The 26,028-nt window shown below is 35.3% G+C and overlaps 1 protein-coding gene across 6 annotated transcripts in view; it reads right to left on the reverse strand.

The window, feature by feature from the left end:
- The window catches only part of RALGPS2 (Ral GEF with PH domain and SH3 binding motif 2), a 189,175-nt gene that overhangs the window by 15,305 nt on the left and 147,842 nt on the right, over positions 1-26,028 (reverse strand). For 5 of the 6 annotated variants that reach the window (XM_032291287.1, XM_032291289.1, XM_032291288.1 and 2 more), the window contains exons 12-18: positions 25,695-25,830; positions 24,787-24,938; positions 16,714-16,768; positions 13,998-14,075; positions 12,303-12,408; positions 9,522-9,614; positions 4,862-4,967 (exon numbers count right to left, since the gene is read on the reverse strand). In XM_032291287.1, the coding sequence (XP_032147178.1) occupies positions 4,862-4,967; positions 9,522-9,614; positions 12,303-12,408; positions 13,998-14,075; positions 16,714-16,768; positions 24,787-24,938; positions 25,695-25,830 (726 nt within the window). The remainder of the gene's footprint in view (positions 1-4,861; positions 4,968-9,521; positions 9,615-12,302; positions 12,409-13,997; positions 14,076-16,713; positions 16,769-24,786; positions 24,939-25,694; positions 25,831-26,028) is intronic. The other variant, XM_032291292.1, reaches the window with a different exon arrangement.

Genomic DNA, 26,028 nt, shown 5'->3' on the forward strand with positions numbered 1-26,028 from the left:
CGGAGTTTCACTCATGTTACCCAGGCTGGAGTGCAATGGCGCGATCTCGGCTCACCGCAACCTCCGCCTCCTGGGTTCAGGCAATTCTCCTGCCTCAGCCTCCTGAGTAGCTGGGATTACAGGCACGCGCCACCATGCCCAGCTAATTTTTTGTAGTTTTAGTAGAGACGGGGTTTCACCATGTTGACCAGGATGGTCTCGATCTCTTGACCTCGTGATCCACCCGCCTCGGCCTCCCAAAGTGCTGGGATTACAGGCTTGAGCCACCGCGCCCGGCCTAGTAGATGTTAATGTTAAGTTTTAACATGTCAAAATGCTTCAACATGTTTAACACTTAAACACTAGCTATTTAGGAGAATTAAGGATTAGTCAGGTAACACTGATAGACTATGCTTTCAGTCTTTAATTACAAGACATTTGTCAAGATTATTACAGATTTCCAGTTCTGTTGAGGGTTCTTGGGGAAAATCTAGGAGGCAACTTTATCTCTTTTAGCAAATTAGAAATTCATCTGTGCTTTGTGTATTTAGTAATTCCTCTATTGACTTTAATTCAGGAATGACACATAATGAGGATATTTTAAATTGTTACATGTATTAAGGTGAGGAGGCAATAAATTGAGAAAATAAAGAATCCATGTACTATAGGCTGCTCTAAATTAAGCTTTATTTCTTTTTTTCATTGACCTAAGTTCTTTTTAATTTCACAATTTTTGCTGATTTCTATTTAACTGCATTCAATCGCTTAAGAGCCTAACTATATTTAAGCATCATTCAGCTTTTTCCTTGAGATTCTAACACTCAAAGAACTTTTTGACTTTCAGAAGTAATTGTTTCTTCACCAAATGCATAATTAGGTAACATTGTTACACTTGCTGAACTCAGACACAGACATTAGGTCAATATGAAAAGAAGGCATATCTACAATTAAGCTGGTCACAGCTACAATTTACCTACTTACCCCTCCCCTGCAAAAGGCCATTAGTATAGAGAGACTTCATAAAATTTTGGCTACCTGAAATAGTTCTATTAGGCATGCTAAAAAAAAAAACCGAAGAAAACAAAGAATTTGTTAACTAAATCCAATGAAAATGCTCTCATCTTAAAATGCAACTTTATGAATTATGCCTTTGATATGGGAAGGAGGCTGGGACTTTGAATTCAAAATTTTGAGTAGGCTTCTACACTCCAACAGCGACCAAGCAGAGAATCAAACCAAGAACTCAACCCCTTTTATAATAGCTGCAAAACAAAACAAAACAAAAACAAAAACAAAAACCAAAAACCTCAGGAATATACCTAACAAAGGAGTCGAAAGATCTCTACAAAGAAACTACAAAACACTGCTGAAAGAAATCACTGTCAATGCAAACAAATGGAAACACATCTCATGCTCATGGATGGGTAGACTCAATATTGTGAAAATGACTATACTGCCAAAAGCAATGTACACATTCAATGCAAGTGCCATCAAAATACCACCGTCATTCTTCACAGAATTAGAAAAAACAATTCTAAAATTTGTATGCAACCAAAAAGAGCCCCCCATACCCAAAGCAAGACTAAGCAAAAAGAACAAATCTGGAAGCATTACACCACCTGATTTCAAACTAAACTATGAGGCCATAGTCATCAAAACAGCATGGCATTGGTATGAAAATAGGCACAAAGACCAGTGGAACAGAACAGAGAACCCAGAAGTAAACCCAAATACTTACAGCCAACTGATCTTCAATAAAGCAAACAAAAACATAAAGTCGGGAAAGGACACCCTTTTCAACAAATGGTGCTGGGATAATTGGCTTGCCACATGTAGGAGAATGAAACTTGATCCCCATTTCTCACCTTACATAAAAATCAACTCAATATGGATTAAGGACTTAAATCTAAGACCTGAAGCTATAAAAATTCTAGAAGACAACACTGGAAAAATCCTTCTAGACACTGGCTTAGGCAAGGATTTCATGACAAAGAACCCAAAAGCAAATGCAATAAAAACAAAGATAAAGGCCGGGCGCGGTGGCTCACGCCTGTAATCCCAGCACTTTGGGAGGCCGAGCCGGGTGGATCGCGAGGTCAAGAGATCGAGACCATCCTTGTCAACATGGTGAAACCCCGTCTCTACTAAAACTACAAAAAATCAGCTGGGCCTGGTGGCGCGTGCCTGTAATCCCAGCTACTCAGGAGGCTGAGGCAGGAGAATTGCCTGAACCCAGGAGGCGGAGGTTGCGGTGAGCCGAGATCGCGTCATTGCACTCCAGCCTGGGTAACAAGAGCGAAACTCCGCCTCAAAAAAAAAAAACAAAGATAAATAGTTGGGACCTAATTAAACTAAAGAGCTTTTGCTCAGCAAAAGGAATAGTCAGCAGAGTAAACAGACAACCCACAGAGTGGGAGAAAATATTCACAATCTATACATCTGACAAAGGATTAATATCCAGAATCTACAATGAACTCAAATCAGTAAGAAAAAAAAAAAATCCCATCAAAAAGTGGGCTAAGGACATGGATAGACAGTTCTCAAAATAAGATATAAAATGGCCAACAAATAAATGAAAAAATGTGCAACATCATTAATAATCAGGGAAATGCAAATCAAAACCATAATGCAATACTACCTTACTCTTGCAAGACTAGCCATAAGAAAAAAATAAAAACACAGTAGATGTTGGTGTGGATATGGTAAACATGGAACACTTCTACACTGCTGGTGGGAATGTAAACTAGTACAGCCACTATGGAATACAGTGTAGACATTCCTCAAAGAACTAAAAGCAGAACTACCATTTGATCTAGCAATCCCACCTTTGGGTATCTACTCAGAGAAAAAGAAGTCATTATTCGAAAAAGATACTTGAACATGCATGTTCATAGCAGCATAAAATGTAATTTTAGGAATTATGCCTTCGATATGAGAAGGAGGCTGGGGCTCTGAATTCAAAATTTTGAGTAGGCTTCTATACACCAACAGCGACCAAGAAGAGAATCAAATCAAGAACTCAACCTCTTTTATAATAGCTGCAAAACAGACAAACAAACAAAAACCTTAGTAATGTACTTGACAAAGGAAAGATCTCTAAAAGGAAACCACAGAACACTGCTGAAAGAAATCACTGATGACACACAAACAAATGGAAATATATCCCATACTTATGGATGGGTAGAATCAATATTGTGAAAATGCCTGTATTGCCAAAAGGAATCTACAAATCCAACACAATCGCCATCAAAATACCACCATCCTTCTTCACAGAATTAGAAAATTAACAATTGCAAAATTGTGGAACCAACCCAAATGCCCATCAGTCAATGAGTGGATAAAGAAACTGTGGTATATGTACATGATAGAATACTATGCACAAAAAAGAATGAATTAACAGCATTTGCAGTGATCTGGATGAAATTGGAGACTATTATTCTAAGTGAAGTAACTGAGGAATGCAAAACCAAACGTATGTTCTCAATGATATGTGGGAGGTAAGCTATGAGGATGCAAAGGCGTAAGAATGATAGATACAATGAACTTTGGGGACTTGGCGGCAAGAGTGGGAGGCAGGTGAGGGATAAAAGACTACAAATATGGTGCAATGTATACTGCTTGGGTGATGGGTGCACCATAATCTCACAAACCACCACTAAAGAACTTACTTATATAACCAAATACCACCTGTACCCCAATAACTTATGAAAAAAAATACTGAGTAGGGTGTGCTTATTCTGTAAGCCAATCTACTTAATCTAAAAACAAGACATTTTGGTATTATTATTTTTTCCTGCATCCAACATATTTGCTTACTTGTTTACTTAAAACTCTGAAACATTCTAAAAGTGTGATATCTGTTGATACAAAAGAGCATCTGAATAAACAGAGGTCAAAATATAGTTGTGAAGTCAATAAAAGGTAACATAGTATAGTATTCCAGTTGTGAACTGCTGAAAGTATCTTCTCTCTGGTACTTGTCAACAGCTGGCAGTTGTTATAATGGAAGAAAAGCCAATCACTTGGGGATATTTTCTGATGAACTTTGGGGTATTCACTATAGCCATAGGTAAAGTAAAGAGGTCTGATGTAATTCTATATGGCCCATCCTCCAGTTTCTCATATCCACTTTACAAACTCCAATGATCAATAGCCAATTATTTTCTATTCATAAGTGTCTATCTATATACTGTATATAAAATGTTATAATTAACTTGGAAAGTGATCTCAGAGAAATATATTCAGAGAGTCAGCTTTGCTGCTTATGAATTAGAAGCAATAATTTTGTTCTTAAATGTTGTTTAGAAAAAAATACATCTAAATAAACACAATAATTGTGTGGCATCTCTAGATCTATGTGGATGAGACTGCAGAATATTGGTTCTGGATAATTTAAAGTGACAGAATAAATATTTAAAGGAAAACTCTGCCACCTTCAGAACTTAAGAATAACAATCCATTTCAAGGTATTGATGAAGGAAGGAGTATAGCCTACATGGCAAATCTCTAAAAATTTAAACTAACAGTGGGGTATATATACTCTCAAATTCCCTCCTTCTCTTCCTAGTTGGGTCTCTAGGGATTAGCTGGGTTTTTAATTTTCAAGCATATGCCCATGTAGCAAAGCTCCAAAATAATTAATAAGCTCCAAAAATAAGCTCTAAAAATATTAATCTTATTAAAATACATAATGGGACAAAAGCATTTCCCAATAGATAAAACTACACAAACACTTTCCCTCTTGAGTATTCCAGTGAAACTAGGTTTTGGCTCATCAAATTTTTCATGTATGCATTAAACATTACATATATATATGACACACACACACACACACACACACACACACGCAGTATACTAAGCCCCAGTTATTCTAACAATTCACCTTTTTCAGAGTCAGTCAGCAGGAAGAGATCAGGATGTTCAGGGTCATCAGCCATCATCACCATCCATCCTACCACAGATACGTTCTTATTGGAGGTTGATTTGAACTGAGAGATAAAAAGATAATTAGTGGAAAGATAAAATTTATGGTTTATTCTAAGCAAAAATTCAGTGTTAGGGAGTCTATTTTCGGTTTCTCCTAATGAAAGTTGAGAGATGAGATTTGAGACTTCATGCTGTTCTTGGTCAGCCTGGGGCCCTTTACTGCTGAATTTCATTGTAGGCATGCCCTCTTCAGATCATCTCCTACTTCCCAGACTTTCCCAGCTTCAACTCTTCATCAAAACCTAACTGACCTATTCTCCGTTCCCAGAGAGAATAATACATCTGTGAATATGACATATTAATGTTTTTTTTTTCTGAATTACTCTGCTACTCCTTATAGGAAAGATATTTGCATTTTAGTAGCTATGTTATCTTAATTCTGATGATCTGATAGCAGTGCTATTAGATAATTCTTTTTTTTTTGAGACAGTTTTACTCTGTTACTCAGGCTGGAGTGCAGTGGCATGACCTAAGCTCACTGCAACCAGATAATTCTTAATGGCAAACCTTACTTGTATTTTCCAAAAAAGAGGGGTATTCTTACCATATTACTTTTGTAGTTAACTATTATTGTTATTATTGTAACTACGACTTATTTTTGTAATCCTGAGAAATGGCTGTTATAAAAGAAGAATGGTTTGGCTTAAGCTAGTGCTTAAGAATATATATGTGAAGCCATTCAGGTACAGTTCAAAAATGAAACAGTACATTATATAAGGACGTATACATGGTTAAACACTAAAGAAAAATAAGGCAACAATTAACAAGAAGTTCAGGACAGTGACAGGCTGTGTGAGTATGGCTGATAGGAAAGAAGATGCCTCTAGGAAGGCTTTGATGGTTCTAGTAACATTCTGTTCCTTACATTGGGTGGAGAGTATACAGGTGTTCGTTTTATTTATTGTGTTTTCAAATGTACATGTATACTCCCTATCTTCTTTTGTATGTATAATATGCTTCATGGTTAAAGGAAATGGGGAAAAGAATGAACATGGCTCATTTATAACATAAGAGTGAAATATGAAAGCTAAAGAAATCAGTAAGTTTTCATACTATGAAGGATGAAATTGGCAATACCACAGGACTGCTAATTTGACAGCTCAAAATTTACTTCAGTGTGAATAGTATGATCTTCTAATATTCTTTTCCTAGGCCTAAAAACTTTTACCTCAATTCTTTGTTTTTTCAAAAAAAAAAGTAACTCAAGCAACATAAACTGCTTCAGAAACAGGGATGAAACTATAAAGTGCAAACGCACTTTAAAAACCAGCTGAATCCCATCGCATTCTCTAGACATAATCATCATGTGAGGTGACAACCACCAGATCTTATTCTATGCATTTATTGTATCAGAGGCTTGTGTCATTGTTGCTGTTGGTTTTTATGTATTAATCGGGGATATATTTACACTCTGACTTGTGGTTTTCACCTATCAGTAACCACTTCCTTATTTATAAGTATTTTGGGTTTTTCCAGATTTCTGTTGTCATAAATATTGTAGAAATATTCTTCTACAGATATCTTTGTGCACTTGTTCAAAGATTTCTGCAGGATAAATTCTCAGATGAGGAATTTCTCGTTATTATCAAGCTAAATACTGACTAGGACTGGCCACCACAAAAACAGTGATTTAGATTTCTACCAGCCATGGATGACAGTCTGTTTCCCTACATCACGACCAATGCTATAGCATCAATCTTTTAAACTTTTGTCTAATGGCAAGAAAGTGTCTCCCTTAATCTGCATTTTCAAATAGTGAGTGAGGCTGATCATTCTACCTTCGCAAACTCTGTTCCTTATAGGCAAAAAAATATATACTTTATAGAATACTAAAATAAGGTATATAGGCTTACATATGTCCCCCTTCTGGGTTTGTATACATACATCAACAAGCATATTTTCATCTATGATTTTTTTTCTCCTCCAGCTTTTTATTTTGAAAAAATTCAAGCTGTACAGAAGTTGAGAGAATGCCACAATGACTAGCTATATATCCTTAATCTATGTTTTTGTATTTGATCTCTCTGAACATTCAAATGTAAATTGCAGACATCACAACATTGAACTCTACTTCAACATGTGTTTTTTTAAGAACAAGAATATATTCCTATACAATCACAACTTAATTATCATTTCTAAGAAATTGAACAGATACCATATAGAGTCCATATTACATTTTCTTAAATTGTTCCAATAATAATCTTTATAGCTTTAAATTTTTTTTCCCTAATATAACTCCTGGATTAAACTAAAAAACATATATTGCATTTAGGTGTCAATCCTCTTTTCATCTATAACAGTCCTCCTGTCCCCCTGCTCTTACTCCACCTGTCAAATTTTGGTCTTTTTAAGATTCTAGGCTAGCTGTCTCATACAATGTCCCACAATTTGGATTTGATTATTTCCTTATAAGATTCATGTTAAGTATTTTGGCAAAAATACAATGTAGGTGGTGCTCTGTTTAAATAGTGATTTATTCCTTTATCTGTTGCTTACATATAGCAGATATTTTCCTCCAATTTATTTGCATTTTATTTGAAAACCAATTTTTTTCCTCCATTGCTTTTAGTTCTATGCCATATCTTTTCTATCTCAAAATTAATACTAAGTACAGATATAGACCTGTCTCTATACCGTCTATCCTGTTCTTCAAATTTATTCTTTAATTGTATTTTAATTTAATTAGAAGAGATGAGAAATGCAGTCAGTTTTCTTGGTACTCAATTAGATTTTCTCACAACCCACTATGCTTTAATTTGTAAACATTTTACATACATTACCTATCAGAAACCTATTAAAAACCCAACCTATAACATAATAGTAACTTTTTATGCATAAGCAACAATGCAAAGCACAAAACAATATTTACCAATTAGATGACAAATTCAGTTATAACTTCTCTAATTTGGACTTTTTCTAATTGAAACTAAGAAAAAACAACAAAAAAACCATTTTATTTTGAATAATGACTTTTACAATAGTCAACTAAGTGAAATCTAGCCAGCAAGTATCTCAATGTGGCTATGTGAAAAGTTACTTTCTATATCTGAAGATAATGGATTTAATTGAACTGAATCCAACTTTTTTCTCCCTTTGAGAACAGCAGTACGAACTCTACAAATTGTTCTAGCAAAACCAATCTGTGTAAATGTTGTAAGGTATATGGGCATTATTGTCACTTTGACTAGAATTAAAAAAATACATATTCACAGAATAAATCTCCATGATCAAATCCTTTATCTCACAGCAAGAGCTACGTAAACAATCATAATAGTGAGCAAAAAAGCTAGTTCTTAAGAATACAAATGATCCCATTAAGGTACAGTTAAAAAATGAAACCATGGATTAATTAGGGACACATACATGCTCACAGTCTAAAGAAAAGCAAGGCAATGAGTCACGATGATCAGGACAGTGGCAGGCAGTGAGTATCATTAATAAAGAAACACAATGCTATCTTATGGCACTTCCCACATTCATTTAAACCAAAAATGTTCTTTTCTATACCTTTGGTTTGATTAAAGGGCTAAAACTGTGAGAATAAAGAAGAGTTTCTCTGAATAACGCAGTATCATTTGGGTAAGTTTTAAGTAGAAAAAGAACTCAAATTTTTATTCACTGGCTTACCTTTCCTCAGTAAGATAAACCACTTAATTTTTCTCCCCAAAAATACGTGACTTAGAAATAAAATTCCTCTCAGATTTGATTAACACAACATAGAAAATCATTCTTCCTTCCAAAGATTTGATCACTGGCACGTAAAAACAAAACAGGGAGGCCGAGGCGGGTGGATCACGAGGTCAAGAGATCCAGACCATCCTGGTCAACATGGTGAAACCCTGTCTCTACCAAAAATACAAAAAAAAAAAATCAGCTGGGCATGGTGGCGTGTGTCTGTAATCCCAGCTACTCAGGAGGCTGAGGCAGGAGAATTGCCTGAACCCAGGAGGCGAGGTTGCGGTGAGTCAAGATCGCACCATTGCACTCCAGCCTGGGTAACATGAGTGAAACTCCGTCTCAAAACAAAACAAAACAAAACAAAAAAAACAAAAACAAAAACAAAAAAAACCAAAACAGCATGCAAAAGAGATTTATAGAAAGATTCTGCAGGGTGAAAAGAGGCTTCTTTTAAGTAATATGAAGCACGAGAAAGTGACTGTAGCATAACTGCTGTAATTGCTTATTCCTCTTCACTGTTGGGAATAATCACGGAACCAGAGACTGAGATGGAAAAAATACTAGATGTTGGTCCCACATTTTCACATTTTGCTAATTAGGAATGGAAACTCCAAGGCAATAGTTTTGAAGAATATTGAGCAGGAAATCCAGATCTGAGAAAGCTTTGATGACGAGATAGATAAATGTAATGTGCAGTCTTGACATTTGCAAGGGAAAAATGGTATTCAAAAAAGAAATAAGTATAAAAACTTTTGGACTAGAAGATAGGAAAAAACAAGAGCAAACCCCAAAACCCTTGCATCCCATTAGGTCTGCTTTCTTTATAACCATGAACACTCTGTGAAACTATGCTAAAAGTGTAGAGAACGAATACTTACATGTTTTCTTTCTGTAGCCTTTAGAGATTTGGCAGCATAGTAAAAAAGCTGCGTCCCACACAAAGCTGCCCAATATTTTGTCCAAGATGCTACCTGGGTAGGGCAAACACATGAATATACTATTAAAATGTTCCTGGCTTCTTAGCTGCTTTACATTGTAAGTGCCAATGATCAAGTTCACTTTAAACAAAGCCCTAACCTCAGAGTTGAGCTGTGTCACTTCTGAAATCGTAATCTCAAATACTGTCACTTCTATATAACTACCTATTTGCAGAACCACATACTCAGTCACTCTTCCTGCTACAACGGGTTAACCCGATGCTATCTAAAGACAAACTCAACTCTCTTTTTATGCCCAAGATTCCAATTATCTCTCACTTTCTTAAGAAGTTTGCTTTTGCAATTAACTCCACTGCTTCTCAGTATCTCTCCCTCTACCATCATTATACAAATGAGCCTTAATAGTACTCCCACCTTTAAAATTCCTCCTTTGACCCATCTCCTCAACCCCCAGACACCAACCAATTTCTCGCCCCTTTTCTCAGCATAACAGCATGGATGTCTCCAAATCTTGCCTCAGCTTCTTCTGTTTTGACCATTTTCTACTCATCTCACTTCATTTGGCTTTTGGGGCAACAAGGTCACTGATGATTGTAACTTTAGCAAAGCCTCTGCCCTTATCATAGTCAACCTCTTAGCAGCATCTGACCCAGCTGGCCACTCTTTCCTTTTTGAAGTATTGTAACTGCTAGGCTTCTGGGATAACAGTTGTTTAGTTTTCCTTTATACTCTTCTTTATGGAAGACCTTTAATACTACAGGGCCCTATCTCCAGTCTTGTTTTCTTCTCTAGCTATACTTTCTTCTTAATCTATCATCCTGTTCCATATTTCAGATACTCTCTATCTGTATGCTAATGACTCCCAGATCTCTCTCCCTCCACCTCTCTGCTGACCTCATGATCCATACTTCTTCAAGGGCCACAATGACATCTCCACTTGAATGTTATAATTAATAAGCATATCAAACTGAACTTGGCCAAGACTGACCTGGCCCTCATTTCAATAAATGTTCCCAACACCAACCCACCTCAGTCCCCAAACCTAGAAGTTATCTTCGTTTTCTCTCTTTCTCTTACACATCACATTTATCATCAAACAACTCTAGCTTTTGGCTCTTATCCCCTTCGCCTTCGCCAATTTCAATGCTTAACCCATACAAGTCTTCTTGTTTCCTGAACTCTACATGTTCTCACAGCTAACTCAACTTCCTAATTCAGATCTCAGCTCAAACGTCTTGCCACAGTGGCATTCCTCGTTGGCCCATCATTCTGCATTCTGTGACCTTATTTTAAAGCCTTATTCTCTATTTCTCCTCACTGAAACGTAACCCAGGAGAAAGGCACTTTGCCTCACCTTGTTCACTGCTCTATTTCTAGCATCTGGCACACAAAAGGTATGGTAATGCTTCACCTGACATGCAATTCTGAGTTCACTAGCCCACCTAAGAGCTTCTTGATTGTATGTGCCTTTGGCTGTGATATAAGCAGCAAAATAAGATTACTCATATGAAACCCCCATATTATCAAAAGCTTTAAGTGTGGATATATGTCAAAGGTTTTATATTTCAAATTTGAGAAAGGGAAAAAATTGTTCCTTAGAAGTCAAACTACTATGCTGGTGTCGAGGAAGAATAAACTTCTTTGATACATATGAAGAGCTTTGTTCTACCAATCTTCCTTCCCCACCCCTACCCATATAGTTATGGTTTGGAAAACGTTTAATATTTGGGTTCTATTTTATATAGAAAACAAAACTGCACTACAGAAATTTAAATAAAACAAAACACAATCAGATTCCACTTTTTACAGTTGTTATTCTTTGTTTTCTATTTTACCTAAACTTAATACTAAAATATTTCTTAATGATAAACTTTCAGGATTCTCTAAGAAACAATTTTGTATAAGAACTATAAAAGGAGGTAAAAAAAAGTACCTGGATTTAAGCACCCTTAACATATGATTTAACAGAAATCCATATGGCACATATAATAACCCTTTAAGAAAATATGGTGAGGCAAATGTATACAGTAGTTTCCCTCTTATCTGTGGTTTCAGTTACCCACAGGCAACCATAGTCTAAAAACATTTATTGGAAAATTTGAGAAATAAACAATTCACAGGTTTTAAAATCATGTGTTGTTCTGAGTAGCATGATAAAATCTCACACAGTTCTGATCTGTCCTTCTGAGGACATAATCATCTCTTTCTGTGTCCAGCACCTCCATGCTGTATGTGTTATCCTTGTGCCCCACTCCCCACTGCTTCCTTAAGTGAAAAGAAAAAGTTCTTGATTTAGGGAAGAAAAATTAGATGCTAAGGTTACTAAGATCCATGATAAGCATAATTTTTCTATCTGTGAAATTGTGAAGAAGGAAAAAGAAATTCATGCTAGTTTTGATATTGCACCTCAAACTGCCAATGTTATGGCTACTGTGTAGGGTTAAGAGCTTAGTTAAGATAGAAAAGGTATTCAATTTGTGGATGGAAGACATGAATAGAAGCATGTTCCAACTGATGGTAATCTGGTATGGTACTATCTGAGGTTTCAGTCATCCCCTGGGGGTCTTGGAATGGATCACCCAAGGATAAGGCGGAAGGACCTTATTTTACATTATTTCAAGTCTACTATAATCAGGTTTTAATTGTTTTAGTACTTTCCAGGGTCTTATACATTTGCATATTTTAAAAGGTATATTAAAATATAATATAATAAAATCTTACTGCAGGCTTTTTGCCTTCTTTTAACAAAGTTTTTCTCCTGAGAACACCTTGAATAGTAACAGCTCCTGGATATAAATGTACTGCTAAATCTTTCGACTCTGCAGAGCTATAATAACGAAGAAAAGAACACATGAGAGGTTTTGTCTGTAACAGTCATCAAGTAGGTACTTAAATAAAATGTAATTATTCTTAATTTGAAAACTTTGTTACTTTATTCAGAGCTGAGAAGACATTGAGAATTTTAAAGGTTTATTAATCTTGAAATTTATAAGCTGTCACAAAAGTTAATTAGAAAGTTATTACAGTCAGCAGATGGTTAAAAAACACACTTTATTATGTATTTGAACAAGTATAATTTAGAAAGAATGCAGTAATTCACTTTAGTAAAAATCAAATTAACAGTTTAAGATTTGTTTTCTTCTTAACGTGCCATACTGAATCACTGTTGTAACCTTATTTTCCCCATTAAAAACTTTAAGTCCTGGTAGGAAAAATGAGGATTCTATTTGTTAAAAGTATTTAAGTATATATAAAACTGAAAATAAAAATAGAAGCTCAAAAAGAAAAAAGAAAACTCATGCTTAATTTAATTCTAAAATAGCAGAAAGAAGTAATAAAGTCAATAATAATATATTTATACAACAAGCTTTCTGCAATACATTTTAATAATATTTAAATGGTATCAGTGCATAAGTGATTATGGCCTAATAGCTCTCCACGAAAGGAAAAGACCCAAAATTCAAAATTTCCTTTCCATGTATCTTTAAAAAACCATCACAAAATAACCAACACTTTAATATCTTTCCCTAATTGATTTAAGGTCCTATATTTAATACAATAATGGTTTCTATGTGAGCCAATTAAACATACACGCTGATAAAAATGTCACTGGTGACTTGACATGAGCTGCAGAATTCCTATAAGAACAATGAAAACTGAAGTTTGCCAGTTTATTCCTTTGTGATTATTTAGGTGTCTTCAAAGTGACTTTGAAAACCTACAAACCAGCAGAAATTTCATGCTAAAGCTATTTATATTCAGGGAGGTATACTCAGAGAGATTAGACACCATCAAACTGACATAAAGTTTGCTTCTGAAGTTTGGTATTTTGTTGTGTTATAAATTGGTTGATTACCCATTATCATTAAACCCTACCTTCCCAATCAATACACCATCCTTATCTGCCTCTATAGCTAGTAAAGTGCAAAAAGAGACCTGGTTTAACTACATGAACAACTGAACGAATATGCAAATTATTATTTTATGAAATAGACTTGTCTATATTCAGGACCTGCAGTTTATCTGAAAAGTTTTTAAAAAGACAAATCAAATATAAATTTATTAGCAAAGTAAATGCTTTGATTACAACTTATGAATAACAAGCAGATTTTTATATCACTCAATAACTATCAGCAGTAGAAAGACTGGTGCAGTTTAAAGACTACCAACTTGGAAGCATTTTAAAATATGTAATGTTAAGATGCAAGTTTTGGCAATTAGCTCTGTGGATCAGAAAGAATAGCTGAAAATTATCTTCACATTAGATCTTGAAAAGAAAGTTTTTCTGGGTAATATGTTTAGTTTTTAAATCAGTTAGTTGAGAAAGAAGAGAAATAATGTCAGACCACACCCATGTAAGCCAATCACCAACGCCATAAGGGAGTTCTGTGACTCCTGAATGCAGGGGAATTGTACCTGCTGGCCTTCATGTGACTTCGATAGCCATTTCGTGCCACTCTTGTCACCGGGCCCAGAGAATGGTATAATCTGTTCCTGTTGGATTCCATTATAAATTGTATATATTACATATACTTTTATTCACACAGTCATCATCAATACCTAGAACAGTATAATCGTTTCTTCTTCTAACACAGCTTTCTAAATCTTACAAGAGGATAGTATGTGATTGTTTCTCTTTCTGTTTTAAACCATGCAGCATAGATTTCAAAAATTTTTTCTTCTACTATTGACTCTAGAAATACTCAGAGTTATTTAGTACATACCATATATTTATATATACATTAACTTTCACAAATATGCTAAAGGAATTAAAGAGCTGTTTATAGCCAAATAATAATTTTTTAAAAACCTGAAAAATACTTCAAAAATTTTTATGTTTATATACCATTTCTTGAATTCCATTTTAAATATCATGCCTGGATTTATAATAGTAATTCATTTTTATTATATGTCCCTATGAAGACACCTAAAAGCAATGTGGCTTGAAAACTTAAAACTAATAAGGAAAACTTTATTTTCCTCTTTATCCTTTATAGTAAGTTAAAAAAAAAAAACACCACCACCAAAACTAATAAAAGAAATGAATTGAGTAAAATAGGCATTATGTTATTTCTACATTAACTGACAAAGCCAATATATGATAAAAATAAGTTAATACTTATCCAAAATGGCACATTAATAGTTAAAAAACAACAACAAAAAACCCAGACACATAAAAATGCTGATACTTCTTTGCCTAGGAAAACCGGAATGTAGCACTGTTGATAAATGATATTTAAAAGCAAAAGCATTATTTTAACAACTTAACAATGCATTTGATGTCTGTCTAGAAAATAAGAACAGAAAATGGTATGTTAATATTCAGAGTACTATGTTCAAGTTCACTATCCATGTGTAGTACTTTAAATCCTAGTTCTTTATTCACTTTCTATTATTTCATGTCTGAATCTTGCTGGGCAGTATTCACTTCATTGTTCTCAAAATGTTCCAAGAGCCCACTAATTTAAAGTTGGCATAGGAAAAGTAGATTTTTTTTAGCTGCAGATGTCTGTAAGGCAAAACATTTGTTATAAAGAGAAAAATTGTTTTCAGACGTGAAGGTAACGCCATTAAATACTGTCTTCATAAGTAACCTGCTGGGAGGAGAACAGATTATTTAACAGAAATAATTCTGGTTACTCACTTATAACTCAAGTGATCTAAGAAACTATTTGGTTAATCAATATTTTTCAAATCTAAAGATTACAATACACTTAGAATTAACTTCTTATGGTATTAGGTTCTTTCTAGAGGAAAAGACAATTTGAACAAATCCAGACAACATGTCAAAGGCAATTCTTGTGTTTTTCACATTTCAGGCAAACCCAAATGAACAGATCAAAAGTAAAGGTTGGAAGAAAAATAATACAAAAATAAAGAAAAACAATTATTATTATTATTATCCCCAAAAACAAAGAGAACAAAACTTGGGATCACTGACAGAGTAGAAAAAATCATAAGTACTTTGCAATGTAAAACTTATAAATAAAATCTTACATAACAGTGAGAAATCTTTATGAAGTTACATAAGAAATTAGAATCTATTTTTCCAATTAAACAGCATGACATTAATTCAAATAAAATTTTAAAACTGTTTTCTAAAAGTGACTGATACGGAGTTAGGCAATTAAATATTTTCTACTTCTGTATTAATATGATATTTAACATTCAATTCAAATGATGTTCTTGTTGAATAACGAATATAGGCATTTATAGAAACTCAGTTGCTTAGTTCAGATACAAATGGGAGTGATCATTTTGGTCAAGAGCCAAATAACTCATGAGTCTAAAATGGCAGAACTGAACTGGCCAGAGAAAACTAAGAATCCTAAAGCACATTTAGGCTGGGTGTGGTGGCTCATATCTGTAATCCCAGCCCTTTGGGAGGCCGAGGCGGGTGGATCACCTGAGGTCAGGAGTTCAAGACCAGCCTGGCTAATATGGTGAAAACCCGTCTCTAAAAAAATAAAAAGAATCCTAAACGACATTTAATAAATAATTATTTGCATTGTTTGATCACATTCTTCAGATCTTCTATGTACTTAGAGCTCAATATACCATGATATTTGCTACAGGCAGATGACAGCTTTTATAGCTTAAAGTAACAAAGGAAGGAGAAGGAAGCACAGCTTATAGTATTTCAGTATAAATGTGTACGCTGAAAATTTTGAATGATGACAATTTAAACTCAAACCTTAACTTGCTTTACTTGTATAATTTAAAGTTTATTAAATCATTTCATCCTTGACAAAGTAGCAGAGAATAAAGTTGACCATTCCACTAAATGCTTTAAAATTACTTAAATGAATCAGAACTTAAGGAAATAATTTTTTGAATACATAAGGAGTTTACTTGTCTATCACTGGTTATTATTTTTAAGTTACAATTTTAAATGTACTAAAATTCAAATATATGTATCATGCTACCAAATAAACATGTAGAGATAAGACTATCATTCATTCTCATTACTTACATATCCAAACTTAAATATCAACTTCTGATTTAACAGCAGCAAACTTAAATAATCCCTTAGGGACATGTAGTAAATATTAACTCTTAAAATTTTTATTATCATATTATTTAACACAGACAAAATAAACTCAAGGCAGTTCAAATGGACAATTTATCTTACCTTTCAAAAGCAGGCCATGAGGTCTCTTCACTTAGCTCAGAACCATCACTGCTACCTAGAATGAAAAGTTATTCTATTTTTTAAACATCAGAATTATATCTCTACTTTGCATTTCACAATTTAAAAATAAATTTATTAACTATGCTTATAAAATGACAATCACACTGTGGGTAAACATATCTACATATTAATTCTTTATTCTAATATTACTGCTGTTAGGTTTCTTTTGCAATATAGTTGACAGGACAACCTAAAACAACAAAATAGCATAAAATATTTTTGCATGTCTACTTGCAGTTGAAATTCATTATGTCAACAAACAATTTTTCCTACCATTAGAGAACATAAAATAACACAAAACTTCTTATTAGGTTTGTCATAATTTGGGACCAATATAATTATAAAATCCTTGGAGATTCATGGCATGCTTCTCTTTGTATTAAAGTCCATTACTAATTATCCCAAGTATAAAAAATCCTAATAAAATCCAATTCTTTATCTCTAGACACAAGATTAAAGAGGATGGAGTCTCTAAATTAAAAAAAAACAAAAACTAGTGCTATAAAAATGTAACAATTTTCTCTTTTGCTCAGAGATCAGTTAAAATAAAATGGTCTTCAAACAGAACATTTAAAATTAGTTGGGAAAAACAAAAAACTATGAGGAATAATTTTAAAGAGTCCAAAACAGCTTAGTTGACCTAAATGTTACTTTAAAGATAATTCTCACTCTTAATAAAATTAGGATGACTAATAGGTCAAGTTAAACTGTCTATTAAGCAGGGTTCTACGAGAGACTCAAATTCTAATGCTGTAAGGTTTCCATCAGATACCTGTAATGGATGCTGTAAGGTATCCGTTAGTCTTGTCTCTCTTAGAGACGATGGATTAATACCTTTCTATGGGTTTGCAATGGCACTAGTTATGTACCATCCTTGGATAACTTGAGGTAACAGTCACTGAAATAATTTTCTGTATTGTATGGCACAGAAGAACCAGAAGTAGCCTGTGGTAGTGGTGGAGTCTTGTACATTATCTACATTATCTTTGATTTGTGGCATTATGTGGTAAAAACTGAAAATTTAAGCATAATTAGTATAACTTATCTGTAGAAAATGTAAGCATGAAACTCAGAGTGAATATCCTTCCCTTAGTTCTTGGCTAGGTGAGACTATTCAAGATTATCTAGAATAGACACCACATAAAAAAATGTTTGAGGCCATTGTTCTAAGCACTGGTTAATTTTCCCACAGTATTTTCAAAGTCTTCACCATAGATTAATATTACATGTAGAAGTTACAGCTAAAGAAAAACTTGTGTGTGTATACTAACACCTATTATCTTACAGTAATACACTCATTCTTTTTTCATATTGTTAAAGCTTTAAAACAAAAATCCTCGAAGGTAAATGCCTATGTGTAATGTTCTTAATCTACAAACCAGGATGCAACAGTCTCTTACTGTTTACCTACTTTGCCTTAGAATAATTAAAAAACACACACAAATGCAAAAATCTGCTCTAAAAGAGAAAAGTCTTCACACTGAGACACTAATTGTAACTCAATAAAAGAACTAGACAACTAACTTGTGGTAAAAGGACATCTACGAAAAGTAAAAGCTATAAACTACCAAATAATTCTCATTATAACACTAGAGATGGGAAAGAGTCAAATAGTATAAACCTGGGGACTGTAATTTTAAAAATTACTTTTTAAGTGGCATGCCAAATTCCATAAGTGTAGCAAATTTTTGACTGAAAAAAGTTCTTCCCTTTGCAAAATTATTCTTCAGACTGAGATTAATATTTGCATATAGGCAACTTAGAACATTAAAAAGAGGTATTTCAGGTGACAAACTTACCTTCTTTTTAAAAAATTTTATCATTTAATCATTTGCATTTATAAAAAGGGGACTATCAGAATAAACAACTGCTGAATGGTAATGGAGAACTCTGAAATAGTTACATTTTAACTCTGAAGGGTTAAGGAAGTCAGCATGTTCAAGAAAATGAAATCTGCTTTTGCATCTCTTTCTATTAGCTGTTCACCAATATTGATTAAGATATCAGTAATAATAGGCTTAGCCCTTGAACGATCTGGTACTTAATCACAGATGAAGACATTATTCCTCCTTTATTTCTTTTTAAAAATAAAAGGAGCTATTGTATGAGTAATTTCTTTCTTTCTTTTTTTTTTTTGAGACAGAATCTCACACTATGGTCCAGGTTGGGTAGTGCAGTGGTGTGGCTCACTGTAACCTCTGCCTTTTGGGTTCACGTGATTCTTGTGCCTCAACCTCCCAAGTAGCTGGGATTACAGGCATGCACCATCATTCCCCACTAATTGTTGTTTTTTTAGTAGAGATGGGGTTTTGCCATGTTGGCCAGGCTCATTTTGAGCTCCTGACCTCAAGAGATCGGCCCAGTTGGGCCTCCCAAAGTGCTGGGATTACAGGCGTGAGCCACCCTGCCCGGACTGTATGAATAATTTCTAATTGTAAAAAGAAATAATGTTCATCTAGAAGACTAAAAAAATGAAAGTTTAAGAAGAAAAAACAAATCCCTCTATAAATCTCACGTCCCTTTCCAACATAGTCCCAATTTTCTGCTCTCCTTCATAGTAGCTATCTCTGTTTCCTCACCTCTCACTTTCATAACTACTCCAATCCAGGCCTTGCCCTGAAATCTCTTTGAAGTAACTCTTGTCAAGGCCATCAATAACTTTTATCTGGCCAAATCTCCCAGTCAATTCCCCATTCTCATCTGAGCTCTCCTTTTTTGCATTTGATATTGACACATTCAACACTTTCCTCCTCCTTGAGATATTTCATCTACTGGGCTTTTGTGTATTTTTCTCCCTACTTCATTGATCCCTCCTTTTTAATTTCCTTTGATGACCCACCCTTCTCTTAAAAAATAATTTAATCAGGCTGAGTATGGTGTCTCACACCTGTAATCCCAGCACTTTGGGAGGCCGAGGCAGCCAGATGGAAATCATTCTGGCTAACATGGTGAAACTCTGTCTCTACTAAAAATACAAAAAATTAGCCAGGCGTGGTGGCACGTGCCTATAATCCCAGCTACTTGGGAGGCTGAGGTTGCTTGAACCCAGGAGGTGGAGGTTGCAATAAGCCGAGATCCTGCCACTATACTCCAGCCTGGGAGACAGAGCGAGACTGTCTCAAATAAAAAAAAATAGCAACAGTGAGCTGAGATTGTGCCACTGCACTCCAGCCTGAGTGACAGAGCAAGACTATCTCAAAAAAAAAAAAAAAAAAGGACCTGGCAAGATGGCCGAATAGGAATAGCTCCGCTCTGTAGCTCTCAGCAATATGAATGCAGAAAGCGGGTGATTTCTGTATTTCCAACTGAGGTACTTGGCTCATTTGACTGGGACTGGTTAGACAGTGGGTACAGCCTACAGAGGGCGAACTGAAGCAGGGTGGGACGTCTCCTCACCTGGGAAGCGCAAGGGGTTGGGGAACTCCCTAGCCTAGCCAAAGGAAGCCATGAGGAACTGTGCTATGAGGAATGGTGCACCCTGGCCCAGATACTAAACTTCTGCCACAGTCTTTGCAACCTGCAGACCAGATTCCCTCTGGTGCCTGTGCCACCAGGGCCCTGGGTTTCAAGCTTAAAACTGGGAGGCTGTTTGGGCAGACACTGAGATAGCTGCAGGAGTTTTTTTTCATACCCAAGTGGCACCAAGATTGCCAGCGAGACAGAACCGTTCACTCCCCTGGAAAGGGGGCTGAAGCCAGGGAGCCAAGTGGTGTAGCTCAGTGGATCCCACTTCTACGGAGCCTAGCAAGCCAAGATCCACTGGATTGAAATTCTCGCTGTAAGCACAGCAGTCTGAAGTCGACCTCGGATGCTTGAGGCTTGCTGGGGGAAGGGGCATCCGCCATTATTAGACTTGAATAGGTGGTTTTTCCCCTCATAGTGTAAACAAAGCTGCAGGGAAGATCCAACTGGGCGGAGCCTTCTGTAGCTCAGCAAAGCAGCTGTAATCACTGTCTCTAGATTCCTCCTCTTTTTAGGCATGGCATCTCTAGCCAGACTAATAAAGAGAAAAGAATCAAATAGATGCAAAAAAAAAAAAAAAAAAAAAAAAAAAAAAAAAAGGGGATTTTTACCATCACCCCAAAAAAAAATAAACACCTATAAGAAAATCCTATAAACACTTCTGCAAATAATCTAGAAAATCTAGAAGAAATGAATAAATTCCTAGATACTCCCAAGTCTAAACCTGGAAGAGGTCGAATCTCTGAATAGACCAATAACAAGTTCTGAAATTGATGCAGTAATTAATAGCCTACCAACCAAAAAAAAAAAAAAAGCCCAAGACCAGACGGATTCATAGCCGATTTCTACCAGAGGTACACAGAGGAGCTGATACCATTCCTTCTGAAACTATTCCAAATAATAGAAAAGGAGAGACACTTCCCTAACTCATTTTATAAGGCCAGCATCATCCTGATACCAAAACCTGGCAGAGACACACACACAAAAGAAAATTTCAGGCCAATATCTCTGATGAACATCGATGCAAAAATCCTCAATAAAATACTTGCAAACCAAATCCAGCAGCACATCAAAAAGCTTATCCACCATGATCAAGCTGACTTCATCCCTGGGATACAAGGGCTGGTTCAACATATGCAAATCAATAAATGTAATGCATCACATAAACAGAACCAATGACAAAAACTACATGATTATTTCAATAGATGCAGAAAGGCCTTTGATATAATTCAACACCCTTTCAACAAACTAGGTATTGATGGAACGTATCTCAAAATAATAAGAGCTATTTATTACCAACCCATAGCCAATACCATACTGAATGGGCAAAAACTGGAAGCATTCCCTTTGAAAACTGACACAAGACAAGGATGCCCTCTCTCAACACTTCTATTCGAGATATTATTGGAAGTTCTGGCCTGGAAAATCAGGAAAGAGAAAGAAATAAAGGGTATTCAAATAGGAAGAGAGGAAGTCAAATTGTCTCTGTTTGCAGATGACATGACTGTACATTTAGAAAACCCCATCATCTCAACCGAAAATCTCCGTAAGCTGATAAGCAACTTCAGCAAAGTCTCAGGATACAAAATCAATGTGCAAAAATCACAAGCATTCATATACACCAATAATAAACCAGCAGACAACCAAATCATGAGTGATCTCCCATGCACAATCACTACAAAGAGAATAAAATACCCAGGAATACAACTTAAGAGGGATGTGAAGGACCTCTTCAAGGAGAACTACAAACCACTGCTCAAGGAAATCAGAGAGGACATGAACAAATGGAAAAACATTCCATGCTCACGGATAGGAAGAATCAATATCGTGAAAATGGCCATGCTGCTCAAAGTAATTTATGATTCAATGCTATCCCCATCAAGCTACCAGTGACTTTCTTCACAGAATTAGAAAGAAACTACTTTAAATATCATATGGAACCAAAAAAGAGCCCGCGTAGCCAAGACAATCCTAAGCAAAAAGAACAAAGCTGGAGGCATCACACTACTGACTTCAAAGTACACTACAAGGCTACAGTAACCAAAACAGCATGGTATTGGTACCAAAACAGATATATAGACCAATGGAACAGAACAGAGGCCTCAGAAATAACACCACACATCTACAGTCATCTAATATTTGACAAACCTGACAAAAACAAGCAATGGGGAAAGGATTCCCTAATTAATAAATGGTGTTGGGAAAACAGGCTAGCCATATGCCGAAAACTGAAGCTGAACCCCTTCCTTACACCTTATACAAAAATTAACTAAAGATGGATTAAAGACTTAAACGTAAGACCTAAAACCCATAAAAACCTTAGAAGAAAATTTAGGCAATACCATTTAGGATATAAGTACGGACAAAGACTTAAAGCAATGGCAACAAAAACCAAAATTGACAAATGGGATATAATTAAACTAACGAGCTTCTGCACAGCAAAAGAACCTATCATCAGAGGGAATAGGCAATCTACAGAATGGGAAAAATTTTTGCAATCTATCTATCTGACAATATCCAGAATCTACAAAGAACTCAAACAAATTTACAAGAAAAAAAAAACAACACATCAAAAAATGTGCAAAGGATACAAACAGACACTTTTCAAAAGAAGACATTTATGCGGCCAATAAACATGAAAGCTCACCATCACTGGTCATTAGAGAAATGCAAATCAAAACCACAATGAGATACCATCTCATGCCAGTTAGAATGGCAATAATTAAAAAGTCAGGAAACAATAGATGCTAGAGACGATGTGGAAAAACAGGAATGCTTTCACACTGTGGGTGGGAGTGTAAATTATTTCAACCACTGTGGAAGACAGCGTGGTGCTTCCTCAAGGATCTAGAACCAGAAATATCATTTGACCCAGCAATACCATTAATGGGTATATACCTAAAGGATTATAAAACATTCTACTATAAACACACATGCACATGTACATTTATTGTGGCACTGTTCACAATAGCAAAGACTTGGAACCAATCCAAATGCCCATGAATAATAGACTGGATAAAGAAAACGTGGCACATATACATCATAGAATGTTATGCAGCCATAAAAAAGGATGAATTGACGTCCTTTGCAGGGACACGGATGAAGCTGGAAACCATCATTCTCAGCAAACTAACAAAAAAAGAGAAAAAACACTGCACGTTCTCACTCACAGGTGGGAGCTGAACAGTGAGAACACATAGACACAAAGAGGGAACATCACACACTGGGGCCTGTTGGGGGGTGGGGGGCTAGGGGAGGAACAGAATTAAGGGAAATTCCTAATGTAGATAACGGGTTGATGGGTGCAGCAAATCACCAGGGCATGTGTATACCTATGTAACAAACCTGAGGTTCTGCACATGTACCCCAGAACTTAAAGTATATTAAAAAAAAAAAAAAGGTTTGGCCAGGGAAGATAGAGATTTAAGGAGGAAATTCTGAGATAATTTTGTTTTGGGTTTATATTTTTAGAGGCATATTAGACATACATGTGAGATGGCAAGTCAGCAGAAAGTAATCATGAATCAATTTAATATTCTTATGAAACTGCCAAGTTAAATTTGTTTCAAAATGTAATCGTCAGGCTGAGCCAGTGGCTCATGCCTGTAAGCCCAGCACTTTGGGAGGTCGAGGTGGGCAGATCACCTGAGGTTGGGAGTTTGAGACCAGCCTGACCAACATGGAGAAACCCTGTCTCTATTAAAAATACAAATAAAATTAGCTGGGCATGGTTGTGCATGCCTGTAATCCTAGTTACTCGGGGGGATGAGGCAGGAGAATTGTCTGAACGTGGGAGTCAGAGGTTGCAGTGAGCCAAGATTGGGCCATTGCACTCCAGCCTGGGCAACAAGATTGAAACTCTGTCTCAAAAAAATAAAAAAAATGTAATCCTCAATAATAAAAGATTGATATGCAGATAATAATTTAATCAGACTTCTAAATGTGAGAATGTTTTCTTCTCATTTATGTATACTCTCTCTTTAGGTACTCTCAATCAAGCATGGCTTATAAATATGATACTTCTCATATATCTTCAGACCTGACCTTACCCCACAGAACTCCAGATTCATATATTCAAAAACCTACCTAACATCTCCATAGAACAAAACATGTCCAAAACAGAACTGATTTCCCAAACTCAGTCCCCTTCACAAACACTTCCCTGCCCACAGATGATTAGTCTTCATCTTTTCTTCCTTGCTTGGTAATAGCATCATCATCTAACTATCATATTTGCTTAATCCAAATAACCTGAAGTTATCCTTGACCCCACACTCTTCCTCCTCACCATATCCAAATCACATGCAGTTAACTAATTCAACCACCCCATATATTCTGTTTCCACTTTCTTCAAATGCTTCCCCTTCTGGAGTTAAAAACAGCAAGCACCTTTAAAACCATCACAAATTATTAACTTCATCCTGTATTTAACTGCTACTTTGTTTTTTAACCAAACTTTCTCTATGTGTGGTGGGGTTAATTTTTCTCCAGCCAATTAAAAAAAAATTTTTTTTATTTAAATTGCAACCCTCTCAGAGAAGTTTTTCTCACCTATTGATATTCCACTAGAAAGAGTAGAACTTTCAGCTTGGCCTCGAGATGGTGCATGGGGCTCCATGACACTATCATCTAACAGATGTCTTGGCCCTGCATTTGGAAACGTTGCACTCTTAAATTCTGCTGTGTTCATTTTATGAATGAAACTGGAAACAAAGAGAAAAAAAAAGGTTCATATCTTTTATTATTGTTACTAATTTAGAAAATAAAAACTGCTCTTACATATAAAGATTTAGGATATAAGAGATTTACCTGCTGTCATACTGAGATCTCACCATAAAAGCCTCAAACTAACAGTTTAGGGAAAATGTTTTAGGAAACCTGGCCGTATCTATATAATTAGAGCATACTTTAAAATAATTTCATTTTGAGCCTCATGTCCATTAAAAAAAATTGTTTCCACATTCACTTTTGGATAATAGTTATTAAATTTCCAGAAAAATCATGGCAAAAGTGAACATGTGTCCCCATTTTGAAAAAACAATACTGCAAAACTAATGAAGTTAAAAGTCAGTTTTCTTTATATTTAGGAATAAAGAAAATAATTTTTATACCTCTTAATTTATGACTGATTTTGGTTAAGACAAACAATATCTTGGTATAAAGGTTATAATTTTTAAAAACGGTATACTGCTATCCTGATTTTCTTTGTAAGGGCCCTCTATAATTTTCATTTATCATCTCCAAATATAAATGCACTGTTGACAAAATCCCATTTCCAAATTCAGGTAATAAGAAATGAAAGCGTTTAGACAAACAAGATATTTTACTGAATCAAAAAAAGGCTGTTAAGAAAAAAGAAAACTATTCAAGGATACCATTTTCTGGAGAACTAATAAATAGACAATAAACCCAACTACAAACAACTTTAAAATGTGAAAGATAAAATTAAAAATGCTGACTTATAACCCAAGCTATGGCACTTCCTATGTCCATGTGGAATCAGATTCCGAGGGGATGGGGGTGTTTGTGGGAGCAAGGCTCCTTCAGCTGCCACACTTTTTCGTCCACTTTGTGGAGATGCTCCTACTTCAGGACCTAAGGGTTAAATTTAAAGAGAAGGAGATTTTGAAATGATTTCATATGATTACTTTATTTTTCAGTCCCTTGATATAAAATACTAAATGTGGTTCAAATTTTGAGATAGTATTGTTAATTCTATTTAACTGACTTGAAGATGAGAAATATATTCCAAGTCCTAAAACACAAAATCCCAAACCAAACAGAATCCATTCA

Source organism: Sapajus apella, unplaced genomic scaffold (assembly GCF_009761245.1).
Source record: "Sapajus apella isolate SASKATOON/1434 unplaced genomic scaffold, GSC_monkey_1.0 scaffold25, whole genome shotgun sequence".
NCBI classification, from domain to species: Eukaryota; Metazoa; Chordata; class Mammalia; order Primates; family Cebidae; genus Sapajus; species Sapajus apella.